Source organism: Hippichthys cyanospilos, chromosome 11 (genome assembly GCF_059441005.1).
Source record: "Hippichthys cyanospilos isolate Australia breed blue-spotted pipefish chromosome 11, RoL_Hcya_1.0, whole genome shotgun sequence".
NCBI lineage: Eukaryota > Metazoa > Chordata > Actinopteri > Syngnathiformes > Syngnathidae > Hippichthys > Hippichthys cyanospilos.
The window spans coordinates 17776709-17802500 of NC_142379.1; the positions used below are offsets into that span (position 1 = coordinate 17776709).

General features: G+C 38.4%; 2 protein-coding genes across 2 annotated transcripts in view; one reads left to right on the forward strand and one right to left on the reverse strand.

The window, feature by feature from the left end:
• Nucleotides 1-141: 141 nt before the first annotated feature.
• Nucleotides 142-14776, forward strand: trarg1a (trafficking regulator of GLUT4 (SLC2A4) 1a). Its single transcript, XM_088427634.1, has 3 exons — nt 142-1002; nt 9985-10111; nt 13027-14776. Exons 1-3 carry the CDS (start codon nt 574-576, stop codon nt 13035-13037), a joined length of 567 nt encoding a protein of 188 aa, XP_088283760.1. The 5' UTR covers nt 142-573; the 3' UTR covers nt 13038-14776.
• Nucleotides 14777-16051: 1275 nt separating this feature from the next.
• gosr1 (golgi SNAP receptor complex member 1) overlaps nt 16052-25792 on the reverse strand; it is a 19229-nt gene continuing 9488 nt past the window's right edge. The window contains exons 6-9 of the mRNA XM_088427633.1: nt 24874-24948; nt 20911-20940; nt 18450-18532; nt 16052-16928 (exon numbers count right to left, since the gene is read on the reverse strand). Of these exons, the coding sequence (XP_088283759.1) occupies nt 16804-16928; nt 18450-18532; nt 20911-20940; nt 24874-24948 (313 nt within the window). The 3' untranslated portion in view covers nt 16052-16803. The remainder of the gene's footprint in view (nt 16929-18449; nt 18533-20910; nt 20941-24873; nt 24949-25792) is intronic.

Genomic DNA, 25792 nt, shown 5'->3' on the forward strand with positions numbered 1-25792 from the left:
TATATATATATATATTCATGTTTAGTTTCTAGCTTTATTGTCACATTAAGTAGCCGAACAATCACAAGTGTCTTGACCGGAAAAGGAACCTATGCGCTTGTGTACCTTGACGAAGGTTTTCTCCAGTCAGTCTCTGGCAAGCCGCAGAGTGAACAGGGTGGAGGTACAAGAAGCTCGAGGCATCTTTTTAGTGCACGACGCACTTTTCTCGCCCTCTTTCGATAAAAAAGGAACAAAATAAGACCTACGAGAGCTTCTTGGAAGAAGCAACAGGAATGAATGGAGCGCCACTTTGTCTGCTCCTCATCGGATCCAGCACACCTTCTTGTTCTTGGAGGTAACTCGAGTGGATGTGAATGAAGCATAGTGACTCAAGAGGAGGATTTCAGAACAACTTCACGAGAACTACTTCAATTTAATTTCAAAATACATACATATATTTTTTGATCTATGAGGAGTTGACTCCAATTCAGTTGGAAAACTTTTGCCCGATAATGGCCCATCACCAAGACTAGACTTGGGAACGATCAAAGAAACAGAAGCGATTTTGGCAATTTGGTGATTAAGGCGAGCATGGCCATCAACACGGACACCGACTTCCTCAAGTCCAACCTTGGCGAGGGCGGCGGCGGAGGAGGACGAGGAGGCGCCCAGCTGGCCGACTTCCAGGAGACCGAGAAGCTGCTGGCGGTCACCAGCGAACCGGCGGGCCACGGTCTCAAGATGTCCTCGTCCTTCTCCGTCAACATGGACCAGAGCCAGGCCAAGGGGCTGGAGGCGGACCACAACGGCCACGGGATGAACGTCAGGTCGGGCTCGGCGGGGCAGCTGTCCGCCGCCGCGCCCCTCTCCCCTTCCAAAGTCAGCCTGAGCCGCTCGTCCACTGGCAACGCGGCGGTGCAGGAAAGCCCCAAACCCCGAGACTACCTGATCCTCGTCATCATCTCTTGCTTCTTCCCCGTGTGGCCTGTCAGCATCGTGGCCCTCGTCTACTCCATTATGGTGAGTCGACCAACAAAGCAACTTTAGTCGAGCAACGTAAACGCCTTTTAGGAATAATATATATATATATATGTATATATATATATATATATATATATATATATATATATATATATATATATATATATATATATATATATATATATATATATATATATTTTTTTTTTTTTACATTGCCCATTTAGCCATTTTCAGCAGTATAACAATATTATTCTGTAATAATTTTGCTAACTAAATTATTTTTCATGCAGTTAATACCTTTAAAATCACATTTTGCCATGAACATTGAGTGTCGACAGAAAATGACTGAGTGCTCAAAGCTCATCTTATGAATGTCTCGTGACCAAAACTGGAAAACAGGTGAGCCGTGAGAAGTCAAAGACCTTTGATGTTAAAAGGAAAAAAAATTAAGACTACAGAAAAATGTTTTTTTTTTTTGGTTTTGTTTTTTTTTTTAGTGCGATCAGGGGCGTTGTTAGGCATAAAGCTCCATTGGGGCACAGACCCCTACTGCAATAGTTTATAATCTTGCCGCGCCTTGGTACTTGGTCTGCTGCTACCATATTTGCCTGATTATCACATTATTATCACGGCAGGAATGTAATGGTTGCGAGACAATGAAATATCAGTCGGACTATGATCCAGTCTGTGGAGACCAAAAGTTTCGGGACCTCTTCAATTCCAGCTCACTCCGGCCTCCCTGTGTGAAATTTGCCTGTTCTGCCCGTGCCCGTGTGAGATCTCTGCGAGCACTCGGCTTCCTCCTGAATTCCAAAAATAATTCATACATTTCTGTATCGACTGATTTGTTAATTTAACATTGTTGTGGTAAGGCGGCTTGGTGGTGCAGTGGTTAGCAAGTCCGCCTCACAGTTCAGGGATGAGTTCAAATCCACCTGGCTCCAGCCTTCCTGTGTGGAGTTTGCATGTTCTCCCCGTGCCCGCGTGGGTTCTCTCCAGGCACTCCGGCTTCCTCCCACATTCCAAAAACATGCACGGTAGGTTATTGGACACACTAAATTGTCCTTAGGTGTGATTGGTTGAGTGAATGGTTCATTGTTCCTGTGTGCCCTACAATTGGCTGGCAACCAGTTCAGGGTGTCCCCTGCCTACTACCCGTAGACAGCTGGGATAGGTCCCAGCAAGCCTGTGACCCTTGTGAGGATATGTGCCTCTGGAAAATGTATGAATGACTTGTTTTTTGTTGTTTTTTTAATTTTTTATCACTTCACTTGCCAGTGCATGGTCAATCTCTGAAAAAAAAGTTTACATGCTCAGTTTTTTTAAAACTCATTATACAAGGTCGATTAATGTTTGTTAACTCCTCATTATAAGTGGCTGTTAAAAAATGGCTGACTACACAAGGTCAATTAAATAAAAATGCCTAAATTTGCATGGTCTTTCTTTTTTTTAACAACTCCCTATACATGGTTGGTTTATGGCTCTTCTATTAAATTTCTTCCAACACATAGCTGTTTTTGTGGCTGTCAACTCTTCATCAACTCTTTATTAGGGGGTGTCTGATACAATACTGATATTGTGGCTTGGAGTAACATCCAATACCAATACCAATCCCACACTATATCAGCAAGAATGATCCAGTACATTCTTGTATTTATTTTTTGGAATTTCATATCATGGTATTAATTGAATCTTTTGGCCTGAATATAAATAATGAGTGTATCATAATGAGAATTTTCATATTGAGTTATTTGTGAGAAGTTTCTTCTTGTTAAATAGGGTAAACAGGCTTCTTTTCATTAAAAATGTTGCACTAGCAAAAGTTAGATTTTTCTTTTATGTAATCAAATAAATTCATCACTGACCTCTGCCGTTAGCATGTTCGTTGTTTATGGATGTGCTAATTTGATGTGACTGTCATAACACTAAGTTTGTTTGAGTGTGACTGGTTGTTTGTCATTGTGAGCCTTGCAATTGGCTGGCGACCAGCCTCTTGCCCAAAGAGAGCAAGAATAAGCTCCAGCCCACTATGACACTTGTGAGGATAAGCGATTAAGATAATGGATGGATATATGAAGTCTGTGCTGAGGAGTAAGCTTGCGAGTGCCTAGAGTTGCTAAGCGGCTGCGAAAGAAATGACTTCCTGCAGTATAGGCGACAGCGTGACACATACATGACACGCATTGCTTTTTATTTGTTCGTCTGTTTTTGTTTTTATTTTTTTACAGCTGGTTGTTACTTGTCAACAGCAGCGTGTCTCTGATTGATGAGCTTGAGGAATAGCATGACAAGGCATCCTGATTTAACTGGGACAGGCCCAATTTTGAGCCTTGTGTTCTGAGTCTTGACAAAATTTCTCCAGCAGTTTTGTCCCACTTTTACGTAGGTCAAGTCCAGGTGTGTTTTTTTTGTTTTGTTTTTGTTTTGTTTTTAATTTTAGTCAAGTAAGCAAGCCAGTTGTTTGGGCTATGTGTTTGTCAATCACAAAATTGCAGAGCAATTCATACAATAGTTTGACAGTCGCCAGAACTAGAACTACTTCATATTTCCACATCTAAGAATCACTGGAAAAGTAGTCAGACCGGAGCCAGCTCTGAATTTCTGGTGACATGTTTCCAAGACTGGGCTGAGAGGTATATTGTGCCAACTTGTTTTCAGTATATTGAACAAGAATCTGAAAAACAAAAGTGCTTGCATTCAGTGGTCGATAGCTGTGTGATAAGAAAGTGAATCCAGTTGACTTGAGGTGCATTCAATAACCACTCACACAGAACATCTCAAATGCGTTTAGAAATACTCATTGAGTGAACCAAATAGCAATGACTATTCTGTGAATACACCCTTAATTTTAGAGTCAAATTTTGGCGTATTCTATATTACTGTGTATGGGAGGCAACAACAGTTTGATGACAATATGAATTCTTCATGTTTTCTTGTGTTTATATCATTTAAGTTATATATTTGTTGCGCTTTAAATTAAGTGTGTTTCAGATTTCCCACCTGGTGAACAGTCTGTGAACACCTCAACAGTGTAACGCCGAATTCGCTCGAAGCAGTTGTGTTTTCTTTTCCATACAATGTAGCTCAAGTTCTTTTTGCCATAAATACACAAAGTTGCGCACCATCCATGTTCCACAAATTTACGATCGTGCGTATATGCCAAAAGACCACAATTAATAAACCAGTCAAATGGGATACCTTTCTGTGTTCTCTAACCGGTACACTCTTAAATGAATCAGATGGAGGCATTATAACTTTCACATAATCCTCTCTGTTTTAGTAATATTCCTGTGTGTGGACTCGGACGTTGGTTCAGTATGCTTGCTTCTTTTATTGAAAATAATACCATAACAACCTCAGCTAACATGAGATGCTGATAGCTGCAACAGGCACTGGCTGCTAACATCCAACTGACATCTGCCCTCTAGCTTGTCCCGTTATGGTAATTATTGTAAGTATGTATGTGTCTAATGGCTGAAACTTCCTTGAATTAAAAAATAAAAAAATGATGTTACTATGTATGTGATGCACCCTTACTTTTGACCATTCATTTTAGGGGAAAAAAATGTGTCATATTTAGGTAATTATGTTAAATATAATCATGCGGAACACTTTACATACATTGATGAGCATACATGTGTACTCTGCATCTGAATTATTTTTTCAAAAGCTATTACACCTATCAAATCTAGTCTGTAGCCACTCATGTCTACACGACACCTTCTGAGCTTCCTCCAAACTACCTCTGCCCCTCTTTTTTTTCTTTCCACTTGGGTCCCGGTGTTTTGCCGGAGCTAAGACAAAAAGCCAATTACAATGATGCTAATATGCCAATATGTTACACCCTGCAGAGGTTGAGTGGGGCGGGTTCCATTATCCACAGTGAAGAGCTTTTCTAAAGACCTGGTTCTCAATGTCACGTGACTAATTCACTTATTTGACTACTACATTGGCACAGCACCGGAATCCAGCAAAAAAGTTGGATCGCATTGACTACATAGTTAAGCGCTATTAAACGGTCATCTATGATCACATATCAGCATTAGATAAAGTAATAACACAACCAACGGTTACCAAGTTGACTAGTGATTAAATTAGTTGAAAATAGTCCCTTCACTCATTACATATTCCATTTTTGGCAAAAGCCCTCTAAAAAATGTTTAGCTTTGATGATCTCAAAATTGTGTTGCCTGAGATCGCAATTTCAGTCCCAACGCAACAAATCATTAAGCCCTACTGTACATATTTACAGTAGTATAGTAGAAGTTGGCTGCTTGGTGGGGCTGTGGTTTCCGCATTCGCCTTACAGTTCAGGGACTCAAGTTCAAATCCAGCTGGCTCCGCCCTTCCTGTATGAAGTTTGTGTGTTCTAACGAAGCCCGTGTGGGTTCCCTCAGGGCACGCCGGCTTCCTCCCATACTCCAAAGCCATGCATGACAGGTGTATTGGACATACTAAATTGTCCTTAGGTGTGATTGGGTGTGTGAATGGTTGTTTGTCTCTGTGTGCCCTGCGATTGACTGGCAACCATTTCAGGGTGTCCCCTGCCTACTAAGATATAGGCACCAGCAAGCCTGTGACCCTTGTAAGGATAAACAGTTCTTGAAAATGTATGGATGAATAATAGGAGTTGAATCTGGGCCGTCCACAACAGAAGTGTACATTTTAGACCATCCAACCATCTTAACTGGGAAAATGCAAAAATTCAAAGTTCCATTTTTCCTCAGTTTTTTTAATTATCCATTGGCATCTTAATTTTTTAACGCTGTTCAGTAAATTAATTTAAAAAACAAAACACCTCACCACTACTTATATACAGTAGTGCACTTCCACCTATAAGGCTTTCGAAGCACTTTATATTGATTACTCATTCGTCTACTGATGACGCAGCATCAGCAACTTGGGGTTCAGGATCTTGCTCAAGGATACTTCGACATGGGATCGAACCCACAAGCTCTGGACTTTAAGATGACCAGTCTTCCACTGATCTATGCCTACCCCTTGATATATCCTGTCTTTTTTCCCCCCTTGTTTTTATACCTTTCAACTAACTTTACATTATTGGTAAAAAACGGAATTAATTTAATAAACTTGATAGACATGTTTTGTTTGTTTTCCTGGAAAACACAATTATTTCAATATTATTGCATGTGTGTGTGGGGGGGGGGGGGGTTCACTACTCAAGTACAGTTCTGTGGTGGGTGGTGGTTATACATACTATAAAATGTACAGTAATGTGTATTTAAAAAAAAACAACAACAAAGCTGTTTAAATACAGTTCAGATGTATATTTCAGAATAAAAAAGTGTGTTTAAAAATACTACTACACATCCAATGACTAGTAAAAATATACTGATAAAATTATACTATCAAGAGGTGGGCAGTCTGTCACCGATGGCTCAATGGGTGAAGGGAACATTCAAATAAATGAAAAAATAAAATAATAATTGAAAAAAAAAAAAAACAGATTAGAACTGTCACAAGTGAATTGTTTTGTGTGCCGGTGGTCACTGGCGGGGGGACTCAAGACATTGTGACTATAACAATTTTTACATTGACACCAAGCAGAGAAGAGGGTGTCCAATCTGCCTTGGTTCAATGTACTACTTGTCATTCAGAGCCATAACACAGTCGGCTTTGCCAGAGATGTCTTTGTTTGTGCTGTCTTTCTGTGTCATGGTTTCACGAACCAAAATGCATACCATACAAAATCCAGCTCAGGGATTATAATGCCAACTGAAAGTCAAAAGTAATGACTCTTTGTGTTATTTTGCTTTTCAAATATGATTCACATAAATAAATTGCTTGCTGATGGCTGAGCGTTCTGGGATGAGATTACAATTTTCAGCATGAAAAAAAACGGCAGACCGGCAATGGCGTAAGGGGGCGGGGCTGTGAACACCATTTCTGCACACTATAGGAGTAGTAATTAGTGATTCTTTTAAGTACCACGAGAATGTTTCTGAGTTTTACTTGTAGTATAACTATCATCGGAGAATCAGTGGACTAAGCCAATTCTCCTCCTCTGCTTCTTTGGGATGAAGTGGCTGATATTTTGAATGTCATTTTTTTTAAAAATTAAACAAATCTGCCACAAATTCAGACTTGGACCATGTAACATTAACAAGACCCCTGATGGTAGAGAAAACACTCGTAAATTGGGCACTAGTTGGACAATTTGACTTCAAGGTGTAGATTGAACGATTTCACGTTTCTTTTCAAGACAAAATAAAACAACAAAAATGACAGTGAAATATTAACAAAAAGGTGAAAGGTATGTTTATTTTTGTGAGCTACTGAAGCTCCCTCTGGCAAGACAGCGCATGGAATGGAGGAAAGGTTAAAGCAGTTGAATTGCATCATGGCAAAGTGAACTTTAATATTGTGCTTTTGTTCGGAATTCTTAAAGATGCATACCGCCATTGGGCAAATCTCAGACAGCTGCTGTGTTAGCGAAGCCTTGTGGCTGACTAATAGTGAGGAAGTGCAGCCAATTACAGGATTAGCGATGTGGGCCTAATGGGTTTTTATGGCCAACACCAGCCTATCCCAATAATAGCGAGGGCCCAACTACAGGAGCAGTAGTGCACGCTCTGCAGATTTGCTGGCAGTGTGTGGACCCAAATTTGTGCATTTATGCTCATCACATGCTTGAAAGTGTTTCTCCACTTCAGTCACTCACTCACTTTGTGATCACTCCAACCACTCTGCTGAGCTAATCTTAATGAAAAATTAGCTTTTATACTGGCACCTACTTGCATATTTATTATCGTCCATTTCGTTCAACATGTAAAATGAATACAAGCACAATTTTCCCCGATTGAATTTGAACAGCACAACATCAATTTAGCGCACTCTGATGCGTTTTAAGATGATTATGACGTTACATCTGGCTGCTGTGAAACCTGATCGTCTAAACAAGCCTGTCACCTCATTTGTTTGGCTTCTGCCTGATGGAGGACGATTATGACTTGCTTTCCACTGGCTTGATGCGTTGCATGGATAATTTGTTGCGTTTTTAACAGTAAATACGTCAGACTTCATGTACTTCATGGCCGGTGCCCGGGGAGCAAATGGTGTGAATGGAGCTAACTCAGCGCCCTCCATGCGCCACAGAAAACCCTGTTCAATTATAATTCATGAGCTCCAATGCATTTTATTGGCCTAAGAATGAGAGCAGTGCCATTCGTGTGCGCCGAGCAAATTTGATCATCCGGCTGCATTGAGTGCTCTGCAATTTTAATGTAGATTTTAATGTAACAGCAGTGACTCTAAAAGCTTTCCTCGCAGTCCCCTCAAGGATGCTCAACACCCAGTCAGAGAAACGTGCCGGGATATAACCAACTTTTGGTGCTCCGACAAAACAATACACACAACATTCTGGGTGCGCTAATCATCCTCAATTCAAGACAAAGTCTGTTAGATTTTGGATTAAAAACACATCTCTGCAGAGTATTTGATGTTTTTAGAGACTAAAATGCAAAACTAAACAAAGATCATGAAGCAAAATGAAGCATTTTAAACATCCTCCTTGTTTTGAAAATCAAAAGCGGCCATTTCAGATGCAACCAGCTCATTGCGGTGTCCCTCCCCTTGAGCTCGGCTGCTGCTGCCCCTCGTCCATTATTAATGACAAGAGAGCAGAAGAACATTTACTCACTTAGCAGCCTTCCTCTGCTGCAGCCACAAGAATGTGTGCAGCAAATGCAGGTGTGTGTGACTGCATGCGTTGACTCCGGATCAATGCATAATCCCTCGGGATGGGCTTTGCCCCATTCACATTGCAGTACTGGAAGCGAGTGTTTGCAGGATGTGTCTTTGACAGGTGTGGATTATTCCTAAAAGCATGAACGCTTCCAGGATAAAGAGAACATGCAAATGGTCTCAAGACATTGTGTTTGATTGCGGTGCGATTGCTTTGCACTAACCCCACACTTTTCACTACTGTGACAGTTTCATGTTTTGAAATAATCCAAATCGAGAAAAATCATAGATGAATGGATGATGTGGAACAGGCTCTCCTCAGTATTTATGGGGATGAGGACATTCGAAGCAAATGTGCTTCAACTACGAGAAAGTGCGAGTCGCTGACAGACGGTGTTGGGCAAGTTACTTGCCCAAGTAATGCAAATGTAAATGCATTATGTAATGTTATGTAAGTTAAATTGTATTATTACTGTATTTGAAATGTAAGGCATTACGCTCCACTACTACTGCATTACTTTTACATCACTCTCACTTCGTGGAATGACCTTAAACTAAACTTATGTAAAGTGACATGCTCAAAATGATCCCAAAATAAATATTATTGCTCCCCTCAACTTGCAAACGATGCCTAGATTACTGGAAATGTCAAATAAAAACGTGCAAAATCGACTTAAACAAGGTTCTCTGTACAAGCGATACACCAGCGCCATCTCAAGGCAGCCAAATGAAAGGCATTCATGTTCGCAACTGCTTCAATTGATATTATAAATTTAAAGTGTTTAGGAGTGTTTTGGGGATTTAAATTTGGCCTAGTTGTGACGTAGTTCTACCGGTCCACATGCTACATGCAAAAACTTTGCAATAGCTGGCAGCATCAGTGAATTTAAAAAAAAGAAACCGCTTCAATTCATTTTCGCGATAAGTTTCGTGCATTTCATAACCAAATTGTACTTTTTGGGCACAATGTGTCAACATAACCTTTCACACATGCTACAAATACATGATTGGGTTTTAAGTGACTTCAATTCTCTTCCGTGTGAAACAAACACATAGACATTTTTCTTTTGTACAGTGAATCTGGCAGCCTAGACCTTTAAATATTTAGCGACGAGGACAGTTTCTGTCTCGTCAGGTCTACAAAGAGACATTCGGAAAACGTTCGGTTGTCATACCGTTTCAAAATCAGTTAGATGAATACGCATGTAACTTGTTTCTTAATTTTTGGAAATTGGGTGTGGTTCTTGCACATGAAAAGATTACATGTTGTGTTGATAAGCATGTGTTCATTTTTTTTTTTTTTTTGTGTGTTCCCAGTCCAGAAACAGTCTCCAGGCTGGGGACATCGATGGGGCCAGGCGGCTGGGTCGGCTGGCTCGTCTGCTCAGCATTGTGTCCATTGTGCTGGGTGTGGTCGCCATCATTGTTTTTGTCTCACTTTCAGGTAAAAGACAACTCCATGTATAAATCACAGAAACCTATCAGAGAACACAATCTTTTAGGATAATGACTAACTTCCACTTTGTCAGAATTATAAGGCGCACCCTCAATTAATGACATATGCTACAACTTTTTCAATCACAATATAGTAATACTCAAAGTATTAACAATAATAACTAATAAATGATTCCTGGATCACTGGAAGTGTATAATAAAAATGTACAAATTAAACATAACCTAAAACGGTGTCTCTCTCTTCACTCATCACCAGCATACCAGTGAACTGCAACCTTTGTGTCAACAGCTACATTTAATATGATTAATTCAAAGCATTTGAGTGTTTTTCTTATTATTCTTGACATGATATAGTTTGATTACTATGCACTAATGTCATTCTAATATATATTTGTTTTTTTTTTATGCATTTTTATAATTTAATTCAAAAGTAGTACCACAGTGCAATGATATATTCTCACCTGTCTTCACTTACTTCATAAAGTATACAACGCAACTACTACTTACCTCTTGTCACTTTATTTTGAGGTGACTTTAAAACAGTGCTTCAACTATTTTCTGCAAAGACCCAAATATAAGACAAAACATCTCACTCGCTCCTACCAAGAAAATTTTTCAAACTAGAAATATTTTCGACCAACTGAACTGGTGGGTTAGCTCAGCAACTAGGCTAGCTTCTCCGTCTTTTTGCTAATTTTAGAAAACCTCAATGTTTACAACGACGGCTTTCCGCCTTGGAATTAATTACTCATCCTAATCTTTTCGCGGGAATGATACTTGCAAAAAGTGTCGTTTATTCGCCAGAAGAAGGCATTACAGTACTGCCTTTGAGGAGCGAAATGGCGGTCTTTTTAACTGAGTAGTAGCCAGACGAAACATGTTGCTAAAACCCAGCTGCAGGTGATGTGAGCAGCCCAGAGAAACATCTTGGGATGCAGCTTCTTCCATTTCGGGCACTGCTGTTTTTCCTTTTTCCTCATCGATCATTTTATTTCTCCCAGAATAATTATTATTACAGTACTTTGATTGGTCTCCAGCACCATTGTCGAACCCGTGTGTGTGTGTGTGTGTGTGTGTGTGTGTGTGTGTGTGTGTGTGTGTGTGTGTGTGTGTGTGTGTGTGCGTGTGTGTGTGTGTGTGTGTGTGTGTGTGTGTGTGTGTGTGTGTGCGTGCGCACACAGCAGCAGCGATTTGCCGCACAGCCGGACAAGCTGCTAACAACCATATAGACGGTGTTGTTGTAAATGTTGCAGCAACAGAAGTGATTTTTCTTACACTTGCTTGTCATTTATGTAAACCAAGCGAATGCAGAAATAATACACTAGTGTTCCAGTTATGCATACGCTATGAAAGTTTTTGTAGAAAAGAATTCAAATGAGGGAGGAATGAAATGGCATGATAAATATTTTTCTATCGTCACGGGCAATATTTTTCACCAGCACTATTAACAAGCGTACGGTTGTAAAATAAGATGACATTTTTTTTTTTTTTTGCACAGCATGGTCTCATCCAGACAGCATAGCCAAAGGAAATTAAAAAACAAACAAACAAACAAAAAAACCCTAACATGATTTGGAGAGTAACATTCCGTAACTCCCCAAATGCACCGGTTTCTAAAGACCCTTAATTTTGGGCTCAAATTCTGGTATTTTCTAAGTTACAGTGTATACTTTGGCAACAGTGTAAAATCTATATCAAAATAGAATAAATGTGTTTTGTTAACTTCATATCTTCTTGTCTTCATATTCCTAAATTATACATTTGTTGCGCGTTAAGCGTTTATCAGATTTTCCACACTGTGAGCGGTCATTGAATGCCTGGCCAGTGTAAAGTTGAATGTGTTGGAAGCAGTTGTTTTTCTTTTTCCTCACGACACGGTTCGAGTTCATTTCACCATAGATAGCCACATTTGTGCTGTGTCCGTGTTTCAGCAAGCTTCTGATTTTGTGTAAATACCAAAACACCGCAAATAATAAACGATACAAATGGAATACCCTTCCGTGTTTTCCAAGCGGTGCACTTCATTGCATCAGCCGGAGACTTAACTTTTACATGATCCTCTTTGTTTTAGTAATATTCCTATGCATGAACAAGGATGGACTTTTTTTTTTTTTTCTCAATTGAAAATAATCCCATAATAACCTCAGCTAACACGATCTGCTGTTAGCTGCAACAGGCACAGTTACTGACAGCCTACTGATGTCTCCTTCTAACTTGTCCCGTTATGGTTAGTTATTGTAGTTAGGGTAAGTTATTGTAAGAATACGGCCCATATAAAAATGCACATCTGTGCATCCACATTTGGCTTATGTGGCTGAAGGATACATTTTCCTTGAATGGGGTTGAATGTAAAAAAAAAAAAAAAAATCTGAATAATTTACCGTTTCTAAGACGCACCCATACTTTTGGCCTTCATTTTTAGGGAAAAAAAAAAAGTGTGTCTTATATTAGGGAACTACGGTATTAAATATACTCTTAACGGTTAGAGTCCATCAAATAATGAAATGTACTGAAATGTACTTTAAGGTCCTTCAACTTTAAAGATGTTCCTCTGATAGAAACATTTCATTCCAAAGAACAATTTACTGGCCAAATGTGTAATATGAATAAGGAGTCACATAAATGATATATACAGAACATGTATCTGTGTTCACAGAAAGCACACATGCATTTACACATTGCAAGTACTGAAACAACAGCAGCCGCTGCTTTTCGACAACACGGTGATATATGACCAGCTGACAAGCATGAGTGTGTTTTGCTTTCTTGAAACTCAGCACATTTTAAGGCTTGCATGTGTGTTCACGCTGGTACAGTATTTGATTCGGCACGGTACAATGGGCTGAATGTGCAAATGCCTACAAATAACCGACTTAAAGCTTTTTTTGTGTGTGTCTTTGGCAGCAATCAACTGACACCGATCATCTGAACAAAAAATCAGTGAAGGCCATACCGCGGATGCAACACCCCCCCCCCCCCCCCCCCCCAAAAGAAAAAAAGAATAATGATATACGTATGCATTAAATGTTACCTGTACCTCTCCACTTCTCCCATTTGTAATGATATGGTCATACCCTCCAGAAAGCCAAGACTCACAAGGTCAGTATTGCTGCAGGAAGCAGACAGAAATCTGAAATGCATGCATTAGACTCCACAAACATTTGCTTGAGCAAAAAATAGGGATAACAAAGGATGCAAGATTGACGGAAAGACACTTTTGATATGTATGGATTTGCGAATGCTTTTGGGACAAACTCTGAAATGGAGAAAATGAGTGAGCACATGGGACTTTTTCTATATTTGGACTTCAATATTTGGACAGCGCCCACATAACCGTCATATATTCCTGGTGCTGAGAAGGCCGATACAGCCGAATCACGGGAGACATTTGCTATGTGCATTTTTTAACATGTTTGTAATTTCAAGCAGTGGAAGAATCTGATGAAAAATTGAGCGGACACATTTGGAAGGTTTTGCACCTTTTTTTTTTTTTTTTTTTTAGAATGGTGAGCACTGTATTTGCATGCCTGAATATGGACAAGGAAATTCTGCCGATTATTGACTGTTTTTAAAAGTACAAAGATGAAATGTAAATGTGCACATGAGGTGAGTGCAGCTCACGTGTGAAGACCGTAATGGAATCCTAACGTATCCACCTTAACATTTCCAAAATATCGACACGATTATGTTGTTGCTTTGCACTGGCAAATACGCCAAAGCACCAAGCCCTAATTGTCCGACGCACATTGGTTGCACTCATTTTGAATATTTTGCTCCCGTTCTTCACCGTGTGACCTTAATCTCTTAATGACCTTTTTACTTGTCTGTCATCATCACTGCTACATTGTCATATTGTTACAACGGTTTCAAAGATTTTTGTCTGCTCCTAGTATATTATGAAATGTATTTATAAGGAAAAATATATGCAATATTTATGCATGTTGTATGCATTTTGTAAGATGTTTTATCAGTATTTTGAAAGTTAAAAAAAATCCAAATTTAAAAGATTGCGTAGTATACTGTAGACACACACACACATCACACAAGGCTGCCAAACCCATGAACACAAGCAACAAAATCTGACACTTTCTGCAGGAAGAATTATGTCAAACTCTTACAAATCATATTCATAAATCTATGCAACTAAATCTATAGACAACGCCGACCCTGTCATGTTTAACTTGTAAACTTTGTGGCTACATTTCCAATTACAGCATATTTTTCACCAAATATCCAGAAGCAGCCTTATCCAATGATTGCCTTTAGTCCAAAACTTAAAAACCATTAATATTGGGATGAAAAGCATTTACTAGGATTATGCAACATTTGTTTAGATGGTTTATTTCTTTTTTTACGTAATAATATTCCTATCTGGATGTAATGAATGTCTCAGATTTCATTTTTGTGGTGTACATTTTTGCATGTTCGGAATAAATATTACCATGCATGGCTAATTGCTTTGTGTCTTGGGGGTGTTGTTGTGTCATTTTACATGCTAAATGCTTTACATACACGTTTGCCCCCATGAAATGCAAATGATGAAATGTCTATAGTAATATTATTGTATTTGCATTGGCAGGTTGGAACAAGTGAGTGACTGAAAGAAAAATTAAAACATGTAAAATGCTCAAAATAAAAAAGAACGAGACTATAACCTTGCCTCATATATCATCCATTTTCAAAAACAAGCCAGAAACACGGCACATAAACAATGATTCACATTGACATTAATAGTTTGTACCGAACACTAAAGTAAAACTCAAGGCCGGGGGGCTGATTTGGTCCGACACGTCATTTAACATGGCCCTCAAAAGCAAATCAAGCATTCAGCCATGCTTCCAATAATCTGTAACAGAACTGTATATAACGAAATAACGAAATATGTCAAGTACTTTCTTGTGACCAAAGCCCTCATTACAGTAATTTGAATATTCATTGAACAAACTATTATTCTTGGCTGATTTCAAAATCTACCCATCAATTTGTTGTGTGCTGTTTATGCAAAAATATGGCAAAGAAACATGTACGTATATGGTTGCGCGGAAAAAAACTTGTTCTGCAGGCAGCAAACATTTTGACACCCATGGTTTGATCTTTAACTCGTTCCCTGCCAGCCCAGTCAAAAGAAATCTTTTAAATTCAATCTTGTTCCCAAAATGGTTGATTAGTTCAAGTAGTTCATTTTTATTTTGGTTAAATGTTTAATCATTTACTCCCATCCCAGTTAAATATAAATAAATAATATTCGGATGTCGATAGCCGTTATTGGCAGTGAATGAGTTAAAGAGCCCAACAAGCATGCTCCTGGAAAGTGGCAGCAAGGCACACCTATTATTCTTGAGCTAACCTGGTTAAGAATATTTGCACATCGAATGAGATGCTCTAAATGAATCATTTAAGAACTCAATCAAAGTTCCTACTGCGGATGCAGTGTTGTGTCACGCAAAGTGATCATGTGTCCAAGCAAACAGGATTAACAATATTAAATGGACAGTCCAACCCACAGCTAAGGAAAGTATTTAAATCAAGTACATAGTTAATACGGAAAATATTTGTATTTTAACGATGCATTCTCTTGTATCCAAATTCGAAATAACAATTTACACGCGTCTATATAGCTGGGTCTTTCGTTTAGCTGTTTATATACGCTGCCATGACCCTAAAATGCAGCTTTACTGGACTGTCAAAATTCAATGCATTTTCAAATTGACGCAGTTGAAAAAACTCATTAGTGAAAATAAAAAGCATATAAGGTGTCCATCTCGAGTCATCCTGAGGTGATAGTTCTTTGCATCATTTGATTGGGTGTAGTATATTGTGTTATTTTCTGACAGAAATTAATGACAACATAGACGCAGCTGTCGGCATCATACAACATAACTGTGACCTTTTTGAAAAGTGCAATTTTCACATTCGTGCCACACATGCGCAAGAGTTATTTAGTTTAATAAGTGATATGAAGACATAAAAAAAAAAAAACTACAACTTCAATGAAAGAGGCCATTCAAAAGTGATTCATTGCACAGGTGGGTCTCATACACACAGCTTGAAAAGACAAACGTTCACGATCATAAGAAGTTGCGCCTTCTTTGGGAGTAGGCGCTAATTATTTGCTCGCAGTTGATATGTGGTACAAAGTCTTGTGTAAGGCTTTTGGACGAACGTGCAATTTAGAATCAAATTCCAAATTGTCCAACCTTTTAAGGTTTTAACATTTAACGTTTTTCAAAGCATATACTTGGGGGAGAAAAATGACACCTTTCCTTCAACTTAATTTTTTTACAATGAATGGATATGAATCATTTATTAACTCACATTAACATCCATTTCAAATTTGCAGATCAGTTAAAAACAACCGAATAAAAATCCTCCCAATGTGGAAAAAAAAGATGGAGATATTCCAACATTTCAACAGTTTCTCAGCACATTGTTTCTTGATGGGACTTATTATGATACAAGTAATAGTTATTAGTACTTTTGTTTCCTGTGTCTTGTCGCTGGAAATAATTCGCCCACCAGTAAGTTGTCCATCTGCCCCAGAGCTGGAGATGAGTTCAGTAGATCTCGTAGGGCAGACCTTACATCCTCGTGTTAAGGAGTCTCCGGGGTCCGCGATCGCCAACCCGTTTTCCTGGGAGTCCTACACAACACAGAGCCGATCTATTTGCTTCTCCCACGTAATCAGTGAAAAGCGTAGAGCAAGAGGAGAATGGTGCAGACGCCAATCACAGTGCCGAGGATGAGGGAGTCCCGTCGCTTCCGGAGGTTGATTCGCTGGATGAGACTGTTGATGGCTGGGAAGCGGTCTTGGAGAGGAAAAAATTAAAGATAATACCAAGGTTCCATGTGTTGTAACTACCGATTACTAAATGCACAAAATTCTAGCATCACGCGGATGGGCACACGCAACTACAGCGGTACCTCCACTTAGGAACGCCCCGTTGCGAAAAATTCAGCTTACAATACGCCTCTGCGCAAAAATATCGTCTCTGGTAACGAGAGAAGAGTAAAGATGCGAAAGGCGACGTTGCCGTATGAGACGCAAGACACCTCATGCCAACACGATTGCAACGTAATACATTATCACAACCCGCGATGTCTTTCATATTTGTCACAGTTTGTGATGCATTTTTATCATTTATTAATACTGCATGCCGGCTTCCCTGCCAATGAGGCAATAATTTGTTTGCATTGATGTTTAGTGTGGTCCTTCACTTTTCATGTTTACTTTTCATCCACACTTAACATCAACAATTTACACAGTAGAACAAACATAAAATTGACACTAGCTATGCCTTAAATTGTAATATTCATTTGAAACACATACGTAAAATACCACTTTGGCCTGTTGTGTCTGACTTTTGCACATCCTTAGCACTTTAACAAAGACATCACAAAGGAAACACTTCGCATGACCCCAAATTAAATTTAAGAAATCTTACATGCTCAAAATAATCCAAAAAATAAATATTATTGTGGACTTGGAAATGATTCCTGGATCAATGGAAATGTAAAATAAAAAGATAAATGAAACATCCTAAAAATGTGTCTCTCTCTGCACTCATCAGAACACACCAGCGTCATCTCAAGTCAAACAAGTCAACTGCATTCACAGTGTCAACTGCTAGAATGAATATGATTAAATGAAAGAGTTTAGAAGTGTTTTTCTTATTCTTTAGGATTGGGGTTGGTGACATTTTATACTACATGATACATTTTGATTATAATGCACTAAAGTAATTTTAATACCAATTTCTAACTGTTTTTTATGCATTTTTATAATTTAATAATATCAATTTAAAGGGTTTAGGAGCATTTTTGGGGACTTGGAACGGATTAGGCTATTTGCGTGTAAAAAGCGGTAAAAAGATTCACATATGGAAATTACTTCCGCAATAACATAGTAAGTCATAAGTAGTACAGTACCACTGTATATTGCCGTAATGAGCAAGACAGTTATGTTAGGGCTCTACGCTAACTTGCTAGCAACTTTTCTCTACCTAACAGGTCTGTCACACTCACTTTCTCAAGAAGGTAATGCATGATGTGAAAAACAAAGGTGTATAAAATGGTACTTCCTGCAAAGCTTTGAGGCAGATGCTTATTAGACCTAATTTTTAAGATGACGCCCCCAGCTGCACATCACAAAGCACATACAGAAAGGGAAAACGACAGAACTAAACGTGGCAGTGTGTGCCACCTATCCACAAAGTTTACTGGGAAAATTTGCTGTAGATTTAGCATTATCCTAAAACACACATACACACAACCAAACGGCGGAAAACAATACTTCTGGCTTTCCAGCTCGGCGGAGGTAAAAAGGATACTAGCCAACGTGTTGACTCGACTCTGTATGGATTTCAGCATGCCCCTTTGGGATGTCATATTCTCCTTGGTTGCCATGGCAATGCTACAAAGACAAGGGCAAATGATATGGATATTAATGAGAGTGAATCGGCAAAAAACGATGGGGCGTCCTGCCAACATTTGGTCAAAAAGATTCTTTTGGCATGTTTAGTTTTTACAGCATTAGGCAAACCAAACTGTTGAAACTTTTGAGTGCTAGGAGAGATGAACAGTAAGCAGTGACAGCAAGGGACCGCTTTCCATCCCAGTCAGGCATGGAATCAAGGAAAGCATTTCACACTTGTCTGCAGTTTACTCATTTGGTAGGCAACGTTTAAGAGGATGGTGTCAAGAAGCATCGCACGTCGCAAGCCCTGTCGTGTGAGGCAGTGCGTCTCCTGGAGGGTGAGGGCAATGTGAAGGAGGAGATCATGTTCTCCTCAGTCAGGAACAAGCACTTGCTGACTGCAGCAACTTCTCGGTCTTCTCTTTCAATATAAACGAACGCATGGAAATTAGAGCTCACACTTTCTCTGTGATCAGTCACCATTTGTAGTTTGATGCCAAAGAGTGAGAAAAAGCCGTTGTACAAAAAATGAATATGATGTAAAAGTTTTGTTTAGTCAATTTCACATAAAAGGTAAAAAAAAAAAAAAAAAATTTACATGCAAAATGACATCTCTTGAGCAGTTCCTTGTTGTAACTACTAAACACACGTACAAAAGTTTAGATTTGGAGGCTTCATAGTTTTCTATTTCAAATCTTTTTTTTTTTTTTTTTTTACACTGACTTTATGTATTATTTTAATATTCTGAGTTTTTGAATATTTTAAGTAGTAAAATAGCTGTTTAGCAAAAAAGATTTTAAAATGATATTTTTTAGAGCTGTAAATTAAAGACCGTGATATTATTGCTCAAAGATAGCGTCAGAATCTGATATCATCCCATGCGTACTTGAATGTGACCATTGCAAGCTGGAACACAGCTTTGTGCTGTAGTAGCCTGGCAACCAGAGTTATCGTTGTATAGACTCATACTTATGGCTGTACAGCAAATGATTCTTGGCACAATTGTCATGAAGCACTTTTCTGAGGAGGGGCAAACCTAACGAAACAAATAGTTGAAAGAACCAATCAGCGAAGAGTCGGCTTGACCTCAGAAAAGCCGCGGGTAGAACCCAAGTTGTAAACAATAGCGACAGAGGGGAACTAATTTCAACATGATTAGTCAAAAAAAAAAGATACTAGTGAATTGTAAAAATATTATCATTCATGGTGTCATAAGCGTCACAGTGTCAGGTCTTTTAACAATAAATTTAATGCTGAATGAAACAAACTACCGTCTCTCCTGCGCCACCTTGAATGTCATGAGAGGATGGACCTCATTCTGTTGTTGAAGTGTGTTGTTAAAAAAAAAAAAAAATAAAGTCACAGCAAATGACCAAATGTAATTGCACAGTTCGTTCTGAACCATGCCAAAAAGTGCATAATGCACCACGGAAGTGGCTATGGCTTGCAGGTGCATCTTCATCATATAATGTGTTACTGTGGAGAGGAAGGAGGACGAGGCAAAGAATACTTATACTACCATAATATTGCGATATGTGTATTGCAAACATTGACACATCCCTATCCATGATGATTCGCTCTTTAGTAAGAACATTCCGGTTCATTGATTATGCTACATATTAAACCTGTTGGAAGATAGCCATGCATATGCACATGCGCATATGAGCATGCACATGGGTGTTGTTCTTTTGCAGTGACAAAAACCACTAATCAAGGCCGCTGTAGCAGTCAGTCCCGGAGGAGGCATCATTGACCAGGACCAATATAGTTGTAATTTGGCCAAGGCTGAGAGAGGAAAAAAGGAGCAGGGACAGGGGAGAAATTTATGACGCCTCGAGAAAAACGAAAAGACAGGAGTTGTTTATTGCATCAAGGTAAAAGTGCAATTCATTACAAGAGTGGACATTATTGAGTGGACAGCGTTTAGAATGTGGATGGTAGCATGACATCAAGCTCATCTACACAATGAGCAACTTGTGTTGCATTTTTAACATCTTTCGACGGCGGGGGACAGAGCTTGGGCAATGCCAGATTTTGTAAAAATCAGTTCTTTCCTACGGCTTCGGTAGCTGCTCTAGATAGTCCTGGATACTAGAATACAAAAATACCTGTCAGATTGAGAGTTGTTTTCTTAATAAACGGATTTTTTAATCTGTAAACAGAGCTGATGTGACCACTCAAAAGGCTTCTCTTTTGCATTTTGCAGCTATTCAAAAGGGGTTCCCACTATGGATTTCTTCAAGTGATTTCAGTGGCCATTTTGTTTGGTTTTCTTTGAAGACCACAACAATTTTATCCATACGTGACACTCAGCCAAGTTTGTCTAGTGAGGGTCGCAATAAAATATCACAATGGAGGAAAATGAGGAAACGTACCTTATTGTGTCATCCATCAGTCGATCGGAACTACACATGGGAGGAAAGACAAGGACGTGGTTATCAACAGGAAGCACCATGCCAAAGTTACTGCTAGAACGAACAACTGGGAGTAAAGAACATTTTAATTGTTTAAATGAGCTAGAGGAAAAATGCCCTCCACCTAGACCAAGAGCACTGTCAGTGCACTCATCCCATAATATACATGGCTTGAATTAGACAGATTTGCATCACTTATAATAATAAATAATAATAACATAGTTAACATTAGGAGAGAATATCTTTGACTTATAATTCAATTCGATTCAGATTTTTGGATCTAGGACTTTATTCAGAATCACTTTTTAATTGAAAATGTTTTATGATTCAAATTTTGATGCAATTAAAAGTTATTTCTGCATCAATCTATAAATGTGCAAAGAACCATCATAGTGCTTCAGTCTGCTTTAAAAGACAGAATAACAAAAAGAGACAGTTTTTTTTTTTTTTAACATTTATTAAGGTTTGATCACCTTAGTGCCACTCTCATCATTTCGGTCAAGGCAATGGTGACTTTTCTTTCAATCTCTTTGTAAAGCTTGGTGTAACTACTTCAGTTGAAAAACTTTCAGAATTTGTATGCCGTACCTTGGCTATGCTGTCTATAACATTGTACACAACCTATTAACACTTACTTTTTTGCTTTCAATGAGGACAGAATGGTTGCAATTCCTCCATATTTTTTTTGAGTGACCCGCCGTGCAAGCTTGACTTTAGCTTGACAAAGTGCGGATTTGTTTGATGATTTTTTTTTAATAATTTAATACAAAATCCTAATTTTATGTTTCACATAAAAATTTCAAAACTGTGTCACTATGGTATTCTCATTGTGCAGGCGTATTCGACTTTTTTGGTTTTGTTTTTAATTAAATCAGATCTTGAAAGTCTACTATACCAATCTTTTTTTGCAAGAGAACACAACAGCATTCTGTACAGTTCTGTTGGTGTACTGTGGAGCAATAACACATACAATAGTCTTGTGTCTTGGGTTACTGCACAAAAGAACCAAGTTTGTCCAATAAAATCGGGAGTCAATTTGGATAATGTTCCTTAAGTAAAGCAAACAAGGCCAAACCAAACAGAGTGTATGCAATGGTTGATGAGCCACTTTCATGAACTCTTCAAAGTCATGCTTAATGTGTGGTTTCTGTTACCAGACTAATGTTGTTTTGAGAGCTAATAAATGCTAAAGGCCTCTCCTGTTGCAACCTAACCACATCCACAACAAATCACTGAAGACATGAAACATCTCAAACTTTTACCCGAAAGATTAATGGGTTCAATGTTTGGCTAATTAGTTAGATTAAGGTGAAAAGCTATTTTCTCAGTCAGGTTTTATGATGTGGATGCTGCTAAATGACCTGTAATGACTTTCAGGTCACTGTGCATTTAAACTGGTTAATAGTTAGAATTTCTTGAAATAATGTCTTTGTGTCCATTTGAATCGGAAGGCAACTCAAAACTTGACTGATTCTTTTAGTGATTTTTTTATATATACTGGTTTGTTGAAAGGTCGCGTTTTATAGGATGACCTTTAAGTAGTTTTAAAAGTGATGACTTGTGTTTATCACACATGGCAGCTGACAAACATTTTCGTGAGAAACATTTTATAGGAAATTGACATATTGCAAAAGGTAATCTATAAATCCTTCGTAATTATACGACTATTGTTAATTGTGGAAAGTTTAAAATTGCATGATATGGACCCTTAAATAACATATTATATTTCGTAACAACGAGATAGTGGTTGACTAAATCTTTACAGACACCCAAGGCTGAGAACTCACAGAGGCAATAAATAATGTCTGTCTGCAGAAGGGAAACAATTACTTTGCAAAAGGAAGGCAGTCAGCAAATCATGGATTCTCTGCAGACCTGAAACTACATCAGCAGATGTGACCAGTGATGACTAGCTTTAATTAATGTTGAAGTCCAGATTTAAAGCTGTTAAAAGTTTTATTGCATGCAGCTTACTTTAAATACTTCACACACCGGAGAATGGTAAATGATACACAATTAGACTAAGACCAAAACAAAAAAAAAACATGTCTGTATACAAAGAAGAAATGGTATTGATGAAAAGACTATAGATAGTACTGTCCTTAATTGTGATTCAGTAAACCAAATGATGGCCTTTAAAAACATTTTTAATGTATTGTTAAAGGAAGACCACAATTACTGGCAAATTACTGTATACAAAAGTTGTTGAGCGGAAAGACGCAACAAGACTACAGGTGAGTCTAATATTACAACAATGAATACTACACTACTGGTTTTTAGCTGAACCTTTAAAACGAGAAATCCAGGGTTACAGTATCCACTTTACGGGGTCATGAGTGATGCTACATTTGGGGACAAGCTGTACAAAATAATGTTGAAATCGAAGAAAGAAGAGTATAACATAATTTTTAAGAGGAAGTCCTTATCAGTGCGACCATGACCATTAGCTGTTGTAGCATTAAGCTTTAATGGAGCTGCACCTCCTTCCCTCTAGTTTATTCATGAACACTCACCTTTATAGTGAAGAGATGGAAAAAGACATTCAATGAATGTGCGCCACAGATAAGAAGCACAGATTACGGCGCAAGATTGACAGCACTAACAGAAAATGTAATAAGTATGCAACATCACATCTCTTTTTAAACTTAGGTAGTTGGAGTCAATCTATCTCCTACATGCACAACTTGTGATCTCACATAACTGAGTTAAGGTAATACAAGACAACGTCAAACAAGTTAAGCAAATCCTTAGAGAAGCATTTCAGTTCTGATTCATAGTGCACATCTGAGCAATGCAAGTGAGATTCAGGCTACTAACACATTTTAAACATTTCTCTTCAGGCATTATTGCCTGCGCAATGGTTCTAATAGTATCAAGTGTCAATCAATCAAGTGTAACTTAATAAACAGCTCCACTTTCCTACTTCCTCTCCCATCTTTGGTCAGGGGAAGCCCTGTAATCAGGGGTGGGGTTCAGATGGAAAATTTCATTTATCAGAATCCTGATGAGATGTAGTGGACTGGCATGCACAGGAAAAAAGGACCTAGATTTCCTTGTGACAAAATTGCCATAGTGACTTTTCAACATATCAAATGACTGTTATTAAACTGCTACTTTGGACGAGAACGTGATTGCAAAGTTATGCAGATGGAGACGGTGACAAGCGGCTATGATTATTTGATCTGTCGATTAAATCAACCGATATGACTAGCGGCAAGAAATTGGCCAACATCACCCTCACCTCTTTTTTTTTTTTTTTTCAAAGAACTTACTTTATTCATGATATTTCTCTTAATAATAGACAGATTAATCAGAATTTTATTCTTCCATCTATCGGGTTCGGCATCTGCCTTAAAAACTCCATATCAGTCAAGCACTAATTGTGACATATTGAGTTTTAGAGTGTCTTGAATGTGACTAGATCTTTTTGTCATTTCCCGCAAGTCAAAACCAAATGCTGGAGGAGTATAATATTGATGGGCAATATTATTCTACCACAAAGGCACTCACAGGACATAAATCTACCACAGCGCACCCTGCCTCGGTTATGATTCCAGAATCTCTTCCTCCAATTTAAAAGGGCTTCATGAGTTTAATGGGTGTGCAGTTGATAGGCATCCCCTCGGTAGTGATTGGTACATGTAGAAAAAAATACTGTACTTTCTGAATCCTAGTATACCTATTACTATAAGTACACAGTCAACGTAGTCAAGCTCAAGCCAACTAGTATTTTATGATAAATAATGTCTGCACTTGCCTTTTTGGTATATGTGCTATAATGCAAAGTGAACACTGAACTAACGAATGCACAGCCCTCCACTGCTTTAGTCCACCCAAGCAAAATTTTAGGTGCAGTAAAACATAATTCATTCATCAACTCATCTTAGTTAAGAGAACTGAAAGTTTACAAATGGTAAAACTTACTTCCTGAGGTGCTCGTGTTCCTTCAGAAACAGCTCTGTTCTTCTGTTGTTCACCCCAGAACCACTTTTATACATTCTTAAAAAAAAAAAAAGAATCAAAGCAAAGCACATAGTTAAAACAATTTCCTTCAGACACAGTTCAATTCTTCTGTTAACCCCAGAACTGCTTTTATATGCTCTGAAATAAACACATAACAAAATAAATTGCAAAATAAATAAATCTATTTTGAAGCATAGCAAATAGTGTTTAAGATATACATAGACAATAAACATTTTTAAAACTGTTAGCTTGAAAGACTGATTTTCTTGTTTTAGATAAAGACAAAGTACATGCATGCCCATTAGAACAAAGTCATGAAGCAGATGTTCAAATCCCCAAACATATCTCTGAGACAAATAAAGACATATTGGGCTGACTGTGGCACTACTGAGAGCCATTTCCTGTTGCCACATGGTGATGCTTTGAATAATTAAGGAAAGTGAATGGCTTCAGGGTGGTGTCGAGAAGCTTATTGAAAATTTGACTTTGTGAATCTTTAAAAGGTGAATCATCAAGCTGTTTAAGTCAAAGCTTGATTTTAAAAAATGGAATGGTAAACGGTGCTGGCAAAATTTCAAGTACGGGACAGTTACAACTCAATTTTGCATTATCATAATGAAATTCCATTTTGGCATAACTTTTGTGTACACCGGTATCCATATAACAGCAGGCGCCAATACCACAGCATTTCCTTTCATCTCTTACATTAGAACCCTTCCTGTGTGTGGTTCACCGGTAGAAAGGTTTTAATGTGAAGCGGCAGTGAGAGGAAACGTCCACTTGCATTAGCCGTGACTTAAAACAAGAAATGAGTGGTTCCTAAGAGAGTAGCACTATGAAAATTCAAGGGTCATACAGAGGGAAGATAGCCACAATAGCA